The sequence below is a fragment of the Electrona antarctica genome, assembly GCF_951216825.1.
Source record: "Electrona antarctica genome assembly, chromosome: 19".
In the NCBI taxonomy this organism is placed as follows: Eukaryota; Metazoa; Chordata; class Actinopteri; order Myctophiformes; family Myctophidae; genus Electrona; species Electrona antarctica.
The window spans coordinates 42,090,290-42,100,697 of record NC_136800.1 but is presented as its reverse complement, the minus strand read 5'-3'; the positions used below and the strand labels follow the sequence as shown (position 1 = coordinate 42,100,697).

Here is a 10,408-nt window from a genome sequence, read left to right as displayed (position 1 = left end):
AAAGAGACAATAAAATAAAAAACAGAGCATACAATAGCACAGAGCTGGAAATCAATATACAGGTAAATCAGGTGCAATTAAAGGCGAGGGAGAACAGATGAGTTTTGAGGAGGGATTTAAAAGCCCCAATTGACTCGGCAGATCTAATGTGGTGGGGCAACATGTTCCAGAGTTTGGGGCCCGCAGCCGCAAAAGCACGATGCTTTAGCTTAAAGTTGTGCTTAAAAGACAGTTTTGTGCAGCCATCACCCAGGAGGACATAGAATGGGTGCTGGGCGGCATCCTTCTGATTTACTGATGGATGCCGAGTCCAGAAAAAGGAAACAGGACAGGAAAGATGAATAACATCTTTTGTACTGTGCTATGTCTGCTACGTGAACAGAGATGTCACAATGACACTACACTGAAGGACAACACTGTTAGAGTAAGGTTGTCCAACACTCACAATAACATATACACTGTCAAATGTTTGGGACGGCCCTCAAAATAAATGCATATTATTCATAACCAAAATTATGTTAGACACACTATATTTGGCCCACAATACTTTGATACTTGATGTAAACTATTCAGATATGTCTATAACCACATGCAAATAACGCATCAAACTGTCCACCACGATTAGGTTTGTATATCATTGCTGTTGGCCTGGGACCGTATCTCCATATTTAATCAGCTATTGTTGCTATTTTTGATTAAATTAGAACAATTTAGGATTGAAAGTAGTTAAGTGTGTCTGTGGGTTTCATGAAAAGTATTAAAGACTTAACTCCATTTAGGGATGTCAGGGGTTAACCGGCTAGCCGACCGTTAAGAAATATCCGAGTATGCTTATCAGCTTTACGGATAATTTCCATAATAATAAATGCCTTTATTTTAGATCGTTTTTAGTAATAGTACAACATAAACATTACAGAGACTGTAGTTGTCACTGTACAATACTTTAAAACAGTTGTCATGTTGCACACATGCCTAAAATTGCTGTTGCGCCGACCAGCTTGTCACACTCCAGGCTGCATGAACAGCGCTCGGGCGCTGTTTTCTGCCCCCTCAATGTCCCAAAGTTCTCTGTTGTACTTCAATGGCTAGTTGGCTACAACGGTAGCTTTGCGGTAGTCAAAACTTAAGCGAGTGACAGCGAGACGAGATTAACACAACATGTCGACTGTATCAATGCAGATACCTACTTGGCATTATTAAATCCATTATTGGCCTGGAGAACGTTTACAGCCGCCGCCGCTTCCTCCTCCAGTCCTCCTCCTCCCCACACTGGCACGGCTTACGGCTATTGATGTTTGAGGGTTTTCTCGTCAGCGAAAAGTCAACAAACAGAACAAGGTGATATGCATGCTGATCTTCCTTAATAATAAAAAAAGGCTTAGCCCATGCGACCAGTGGCTTTATAGGTATAGGCTGCTCAGATCTGGACTGGACTTATTTATGTTTTGGACTAGAACCGACGGACCCCTGTACTGTAGACGCGCAGATGCATGCATGCAGATGCGATGCGTTGTTTATTGATGATTAAGCCTACAACAATTTAGTTATATTGTTAAATGTTGCTTTTTTGTTTGTCTTTTAAAAAGGAGCATAAATAAATGTATACAATTTGTCTACCAACTTTAATTATGTAGCCTATACATGCATATTACATTTGGGGTAGCCTATTAAAAAAAAAAGGGGAAAAAAAATCAACAACCGTTAATTAACCGGATAATGCCATCGGCTACCCGGATGGAAAATTAACCGTTACCGACATCCCTAACTCCATTTGATCCATTGGAACACGTGTATCAATATCTCCATTTCCTGAAAAGTAAATGTTTTGGGCATAGAAGATAACCACAGTGACAATAAATTAGATATATACATATTGTGCTTAACTTTAATGACCAAGTCGATTTGTTTCCTATTTTATCATGAACATTAGTGAAATATATGTTGAGAAGTGGTGAAGTGGTCCTTTAACCCGGTAAGACCCAACGATGCTTCTCGGTTGAAATCTTTTTTTTGGAAGTAGAAATGTATCCGGGTCTTACAGGGTTAATGGGTTAATGTAAAGACATATTTTAAACTGTTCAACTGTTCTGAAATGTTTTAACTTTGGACTGACTTTGCAAAAAATATCAAATAAATGAACTTCGCCAAGTGAACCCAACATTCCTATTCTGGGAATTTCCACCCGTTTCGACTGGTATCAATGGACAAGACCGCAGTTATCAGTTGGGATCAGTACGATTGTTTCGAGCTAGTATGTTTCTCCAGTGTGGACACGCTGGTGTGTCTTCAGAGAAACAAACCGACTGAAACTCTTGTCACAATGTTTACACTGAAAAGGTTTTTCTCCAGTGTGGACACGCTGGTGTGTCTTCAGAGTACCAAACTGACTGAAACTCTTGTCACAATGTTTACAGTTGAATGTTTTTTCTCCAGTGTGGACAAGCTGGTGTATCTTCAGAGAACCAAACTGACTGAAACTCTTGTCACAATGTTTACACTGAAAAGGTTTTTCTCCAGTGTGGACACGCTGGTGTGTCTTCAGAGTACCTAACAGACTGAAACTCTTGTCACAATGTTTACACTGAAAAGGTTTATCTCCAGAGTGGATACGCTGGTGTGTCCTCAGATTTCCTGACAGACTGAAACTCTTGTCACAATGTTCACACTGAAAAGGTTTTTCTCCCGTGTGGATACGCTGGTGCTTCTTAAAGTCACCTGACTGACTGAAACTCTTGTCACAATGTTTACACTGAAAAGGTTTTTCTCCAGTGTGGACACGCTGGTGTGTCTTCAGAGTACCAAACTGACTGAAACTCTTGTCACAATGTTTACAGTTGAATGTTTTTTCTCCAGTGTGGACAAGCTGGTGTATCTTCAGAGAACCAAACTGACTGAAACTCTTGTCACAATGTTTACACTGAAAAGGTTTTTCTCCAGTGTGGACACGCTGGTGTGTCTTCAGAGTACCTAACAGACTGAAACTCTTGTCACAATGTTTACACTGAAAAGGTTTATCTCCAGAGTGGATACGCTGGTGTGTCCTCAGATTTCCTGACAGACTGAAACTCTTGTCACAATGTTCACACTGAAAAGGTTTTTCTCCCGTGTGGATACGCTGGTGTGTCCTCAGATTTCCTGACAGACTGAAACTCTTGTCACAATGTTCACACTGAAAAGGTTTTTCTCCCGTGTGGATACGCTGGTGCTTCTTAAAGTTACCTGACTGACTGAAACTCTTGTCACAATGTTTACAGTGGAAAGGTTTTTCTCCAGTGTGCACACCTCCACTTGTCTCCCCCCAATCATCACTGTCTTCAGTGACTTCAGTGTCAGATTCAAGTACAACTTCAACTTCAGAGCAGTCTTTAACGCGTGGAGGCTCCGGTTCCTCCTGGAGCAGACTGCAGGGACTCCTCTGCTGTTCAGGAGAAACTTCCTCTTTACACACAACCATGTGCGGGATGTCTAGGAGCAGAAACACAACATGATGGTCAACACCATAGATCAGTGTTTCCGAACCTGTGTGCCGCGGCACTTTACTGTGCCGTTTGATGTGTCCAGGTGTGCCACCTGATTTGACCGAAAATAACACTAACCCTCCCCCGAAAGCAATATTATAGCTACTGGGCTTCAGGCTTCCTATTGTTGCGTCGTTTGTTGTCACACGTCTAACCATTAGACGTGCGATAACGACGGAACAATATACTCTAACGACCCTCGGCCATTGAAATGTTAATGCAAAAGAGATGCATCCAGAAGACGCTACATTTCGCGCATATGCACGTAGACAGCAGACACATACAGTCCTACATGTCCCGACCCAAACACTGAGGAGGTAAAGTAAACGTGACGTTGTTGTGATTAAACATAAGTTATAAATGTTTAGGTAAACATTTACGGATGTCAACAAAGTCTGTTCATGATTATTACTCATCTACAAACTGCTTATAAATCATCTTTATAAATGCTTTATAACAGGTTGTTATTGTAAAGTGTCACCGCCTTTGTTCAGGAGAAACTTCCTCTTTACACACAACCATGTGCGGGATGTCTAGGAGCAGAAACACAACATGATTTTCAACACCATAGATCAGTGTTTCCCAACCTGTGTGCCGCGGCACTTTACTGTGCCGGGACCCCGGTCAACTCCAATTTGGTTTGTGGCTGGGGACCCCCGGAAATGCTTTGGTCATTTCTCGCGACCACCGCCCCGCCCCCCCTCCCCACCACCAATACAAACTGACTGCAAAAATAACCGTAATAATAGAGAACATATATCATAAATGAATACTGAAACCAGATATAATCATTAAGGAAAGTTTATGCATGCACCACATACTATGTAAACTCTTAATTTCCATTTTCCAGCCATTCAATTTTGCGATCCCCCGAGGGGTCGCAACCCACGGGTTGAGAACCCCTGCTCTACACGATGCACATAGTTCTTCACTAAGGATGAAATAAATACGAGCAGATTTCAACATAACTGTTTAGGCTACATGGACGATACATTATTCTTGTTGCCTCAAAGAATCGTTAGGCTATATCACTTTTATGCACAATGTTGTACTGCCTGTTTTTTCTGTACATTTCCAACCACAGACCAACCATTATAAGTGGTGCGCAGTAGCAACAAGCAGCACTGCGCAATGTATGGACAAGCCGAGAGCTGTGTTCACCTACGTGCAACATCGGGGAAATGGCTCCCTCTAGAGGCTATACTCTAGCTATGAGGGTGTTTTGTTTAGAACCTCAACCAGGCCGAAGTCTTTGATTTTTTCTAAAACTGGACATCTTTGGGGGTCTTTGATAGATATGCATCATTATTTTTAAAGGGAAATGTCCCTGCTTCTCCCCCTTTAACAAACTATTTTAAAATCGGTTGGAATTTCTGTTCTGAGATTGGGAGTTCCAGGTTCAAGCAGTCCTTCTCAAATGCCCCCATGCTACCAAAATGTAACCAGGCATTTCTGGCTTTCATGGCTGGAGGTGGCTCTGATTCGTGAGCTGTGTGACAGACAAACCCTGTTCTAGATGCTTTGGCCTATAGAGCGTCGCAGTCCCGCCCCCTTTCATGACGACGCCGGGCCCAGGAAATGATTCCCAATGCATTTTTCCCATAGACATTTCAAAAAGTATTTATTTAAAGACGGTTACGCCGCGGACAAAGCCAACTCGAGTTGTGACAACTCATGACAACAAACACAATATTTTGGACCAAACAAAATAATTTCAAAGAAGAAAAACAACACAAAAAGTGTTTCTTCTTTCTAATTATTTGTTCGGCCCATAAAAAATGTCATGATTTGTCACGACAAGAGTTGGCTTTGTCCGCGGCGTAACCGTCTTTAAATAAATACTTTTTGAAATGTCTATGGGAAAAATGCATTGGGGAATCATTTCCTGGGCCTGGCGTCGTCATGAAAGGGGAATCATTTCCTGGGCCATGGTAGGGGGGCGGGACTGCGACGCTCTATCTCCACTCTGTAGAACAATGCGGTGCATGTTTTATTTTTATTTTATTGCATAATCAATTAATTGATTAAATACTTTATTAGTGAAACAATGTACATAGCACGCAGGTACGTACAGTAAAACATTTAGGGATAACGTCCTGGGAACTTGTTTCCATTGTGGTCCTACAATATCCGGATATTATAATTGTCATGATATGTTTTGCCAAGATGATCCTATAGTGAAAATACGTACCGAGTTGTGGGTGGTCTTCAGGTTCCTCCTGTTTAATAGAAATGTCTTCAGGTTCCTCCTGTTTAACAGAAACGTCCCTGGCTGAGTCTGGAGAGTTCATCTTCACCTGCAGTCTGGACTCCACACACTGGTCTGAAAGGAAGCATGTGAATAAGGACTTTAATAACTGGAGACCTACTGGAGAATATATTAATAACAATAATATTTGCAGAAGCCAGGTAACCTAAGACCTAAGCCCAACTCTCCAACATATGAACCAGGATCTTGGGAAGATAAAGAAATCGATATGTCTGCGTAAAGATCTTGCTTAATTTAAGATCACAAAATTCATCCGATCCCTAAGCTTATAAGCTAACTAAGCTAACGTATAAAATGCCCTTTCTAAAACGGTTAGTCCCAATACTTGATTCTGATTGGCTGGTTACCGTCACGTGACCGTTGTAAATTTCACCGATAAACCACACCTTCAATCACTTTGTATCATCCTGCAGCCTTGTAGCTGTCCTGGGGAAGGGGAGCACTCGATTGCCTTACACACGCTGGCCGTGCGGGCGTGTAAGCACCGCCCACACTCATATGACTGTTAATATGTGGCTCCAGGCTAGCCTGGCTTGGCCAGCCTCATAACGGGGATTCACTGAAGATTCTTTCATATGCGGGGAGGAAACATCAGTGAACCCTCGCTATGAGTCTGGCCGCGCCAGGCTAGCTCCAGGCAGCCCCGTAGGGACATCAAGCACTATTCTCCCGTCACATAGCCTACTTGCCGAGCAAAACAAGGAAGTGTGTGGCTCGCTCTGGTGGCGCAAAGCGTAGCTACTTTTGTGAATTTAATAGTTTTATGAGGTTAATATTGTTATATGTTTGTAACATAACTACGCCTCCCAGCCATTGTAAAATACCTGGTAACCTGAGACCTCTCGTGGCTTATTGCTTTATTTTAGCCAGAAATACTTTTTTTTTCACCGGAAGGAAAAATCTTGGGTTTTTTTCTTGGCAATATCGGTAGAGGGCACAGTGGAGTAACTAAAAGTATTTTTCTTCCAGTGAAAAAAGACAGTCCTATTTTGGCCAAAAAGTGCATTTTACACGTGTGGTGGGGGGCTCAGAGTGCGTCCACCGTGGAAAGTAGGCTTTCAACACAAGCCGTCTTTGTATTGGTGAGTAGGTAAAACGTTCTTTATATTTTCGCTACAGTCGAGAGGCTGGTCTGCATTTATGTGAGCGCCGGAAGTCCACAGTGACATACCGGTAACTCTAAATGCAACGGCATTAGAGCTAGGCTCTGGTCCATATATCCTCTTCCTCTCCCCCCCCCCCCCCCCCCCCCCCCCCCCCCTTGTTTGTGCCGAATCTGGGTTGTACATCGTTCATTGCACTCCCTCTGGTGTTGTGGGTGTGGACTTTGTTAACATTAAGGAAGTATCTAGACAGGTACATGGGTATCTTGGTGGTGTATCGAATCTTGTAGACCAGACCCATTGCAAGATGCTGTACTCTGTTGTCGACCCTAAGCCATTCCAGCCTGTCGAAGTGGGCAGGGGTGAGGTGGGTTCGGGGGGCGAGGCCAAGTAGGAGCCTGACCAGTTTGTTTTGGGAAGTCTGGAGCCTAGTTTTAAGGGCCTTTGAGGTGCTGTGGTACCAGGAGGTGCATGCATAGTCAAAGAAACCTTGTACAAGGGCTCCTGTTAAGGTCTTCAAGGTGTTTTTGTTGACCAGGAGACCAGGAGATCCTGTAAAGGAATCTTGTTCTTTGGTTGACTTTTTTGATTACGTTGGTGGCCATTTTATCACCGGAAAGATTAGCCTCCAGGATGGAACCTAGGTAGGTAATTTCATCTTTACGTTTATCTTAACATTGTCACCCACTCTAACCAAGAAGCCATTTGCCTTGCTGAGATTACTAAATGCCAAAGAGAATGGATTCAGTTTTTCCCAGGTGTAAAGATAGTTTGTTATCAGCGAGGCAGGTGCAGATTCTACCGTAGACACGGTGTCAAAAGCCTTTTGGAGGTCCAGCATGACCATGTCGCAGTATTTGCCAGCATCCACCTCATGTTTGATGTGGTCGCTCAAATAGAGAAGGCATGTGTCAGTGGAGTGGGATGTTCTGAAGCCAGTTTGGAACTCGTACATTCATTTATTTGTGGCAAGATACTTTTCAACCTGTTCATAGACTATTTTTTCCATCACTTTCGAGATGGAGCTTAGAATAGAAATAGGGCGGTAGTTGCCGGGGTCTAATTTACTCCGTTTCTTGTGCAAGGGGGTTACTTTGGCCAGTTTGAAATCTTGGGGGACCTGTCCCTGTTTGATGGAGAGGTTTACTATGTGGGTGAAAATTGGAGCTATAGAGATGGCTGAGTCTCTGAGAAATGTGGAGGGAATAGTTGATTGCCTAGCTTCCAGAGCTCACGAGGATTGTTTTTGTTTTCCTCTGCTTTATCATTGATAAAGTTACTTTTAGCTGATTTAGTCATGGTAGTTACAATACAGGTTCCATCTCTCTCTCTCTCTCTCCTGTTTTCCTCTCTGCCCCCCCCCCCCCCTGCCTGTCTCTCCATTTCACTCCCTCTCTCCGCCTGTCTGTCTGTCTGTCTGTCTGTCTCCACTGCAATACTAGCCTACATTAATATTAGTGGCATCAACAATTGTTGAGTTGGTTGCAAAGATGCAACCAAATACCAAACAATGTATATTACTGATGCTGCTAGTATTAACTACTGGTTGTTTATGATCACATAACAAACAAGCAGATATAAGAGTAAATGCGACTCATCATATGTTCCATCTTAAAATATGAATCAATTATAAAAGATAAATAGAGTTAAGACTAGCCCTGGTCCTGTGCTTACAGCGAGACTCTCTCACTGTCTGACGCCCTGCCGGACTACCACCCACTGCTCACTAGCAGCTTTTCCCACTGCGTGCGAGGGTTTACAATTCCACGCAAATAAACCAAACAACGTAACTACTCACCGACACAAAGCCTGCTAGACCTTGGTAAAAGTATATTCTCGAAGCTGGGAAGCGTCTCAGGTCCCCAGCTTCTCTCTAAAATGAACTATTTTAGTCATTAAATAAAATGAATCCAACCATGATCGGCGCAGGCAAAACCCGGAAATGCCGTAGTAGAAGAAATGACTCTGTCCGGTACATTGCTGTATTACAATGGCACAAAGGGCATTTTAGAGAGAAGCTGGGGACATGAGACGCTTCCCAGCTTCGAGAATAGACTTTTACCAAGGTCTAGCAGGCTTTGTGTCGGTGAGTAGTTATGTCGTTTTGTTTATTTTCGGGGAATTGTAAACCCTCGCACGCAGTGGGAAAAGCTGATAGTGAGCAGTGGATGAGAGTCCGGCAGGGCGTCAGTGAGAGAGACTCGCTGTAAGCACAGAGCTAAGTAAAGACACAACGTGAATCAGTTCACCATCTTACCTGCTGTGTTTCAGTGGTTGAGCTGCTAACAAACAAACGTCCTCCTGCTGCTTAACGAGCTTTTTTCAAAAGACACCTTTTAGTTTTACTGTTATTATTAAATTGTCAACAGTCCGGCGAACACACTATAGGGTTGTGCACATGCGCACTAGCGCTGCTGCTGGAGCGTGCACGTACCATAAACCGTCGCTAGGGGGAGCCATGTTACAGCGAAATACTATGCCGCATATACATTAGCCTGGCTAATAAACCAGACTCAAATCACACTGTCGCGTAATCCGCCGGCAGGCAATTTATTTTTTTGCCAACGGATGATTCGGTCTGGCTTATTAGCCAGGCTACATATACATTACACCAGTGGTTTTCAACCAGTGGTCCTCCGTCCCTGAGGGAGTTCCAGGTGGTCCCCAGCTAAATGGTGGAGAGTTGGTAACCAAATGTTTTTCTAATAAGCGTCTTATTAGATATTTAACCCATATCTTCAACTCTTGAGTGTAAAATTAAACCAAATGGACCCATTTCATTTTACACTATCAAAAGTTAAACATCTGCATTACTTAATTTACAAGAAGTATAGACAATTAGAGAATGTAGAAGAATTGTTATTTTGATCAACGTGTCAGCTAAGTGTAAGTCTTGCTCGGCGGCCTGATGACAGGCAAGCAATGCGAATAGTGATGGGAGATTAATCGGCAAACACATCAGTATCGGCCGATTTTAGTTGTTTTTTAGCATTTAATTATATCGGATATCAATATCGGCCAAAATGTCTCATCGGCACATCCCTTATATACACATCCCATATATATATATATATATATATATATATATTATTTTTTATTTATTTGTATTGGAGTCCTTTGTCAGGCAAGCCCAAACATGGAGTCTATGCAGGAGATGTCAGAACAAGCCAGCTCCATATATGGAGCCTGGGCAGGGGGCCTGTCCAAAGCCCGGGCAGAGGCCTAGCTTTTGTGGCAGTTCTGGACAACCGTGGGTCCGACCGACTCAACAAACGGATTTGAGTGAAAATCAACCGATAATTACCAGTATGTTACTTATCAAGCTGATCTTATCGACCTACTTCATGTAGTCTGGGAGTCTACTCCATATACGGAGCCTGGGCAGGGGCCCGGTCCAGAGCCCGGGTATATAGGCCTTTAGTGGTGGTTCTTTTTTTTCATGAATTGTTTTTGGCTTATGATAGTTACTTTTATTTAAGCAATATTACACGAGAGGGTGTGGTTTAACGTGATTATTG

The 10,408-nt window shown here is 42.9% G+C and overlaps 1 protein-coding gene across 1 annotated transcript; it reads right to left on the bottom strand.

Moving 5' to 3' along the window:
• Nucleotides 1–1,449: 1,449 nt before the first annotated feature.
• Nucleotides 1,450–5,729, bottom strand: LOC306943990 (uncharacterized protein). Its single transcript, XM_079530573.1, has 2 exons — nucleotides 5,710–5,729; nucleotides 1,450–3,465 (listed from the first exon to the last, which is right to left on the bottom strand). The coding sequence occupies exon 2, from the start codon at nucleotides 3,452–3,454 to the stop codon at nucleotides 2,249–2,251; it is 1,206 nt and encodes a 401-aa protein (XP_079386699.1). The 5' UTR covers nucleotides 3,455–3,465; nucleotides 5,710–5,729; the 3' UTR covers nucleotides 1,450–2,248.
• Nucleotides 5,730–10,408: the final 4,679 nt, after the last annotated feature.

Bases quoted from the DNA above. Each gene is read 5' to 3' on its own strand.
- LOC306943990 (XM_079530573.1), bottom strand. From the start codon at position 3,454: ATGGTTGTGTGTAAAGAGGAAGTTTCTCCTGAACAGCAGAGGAGTCCC.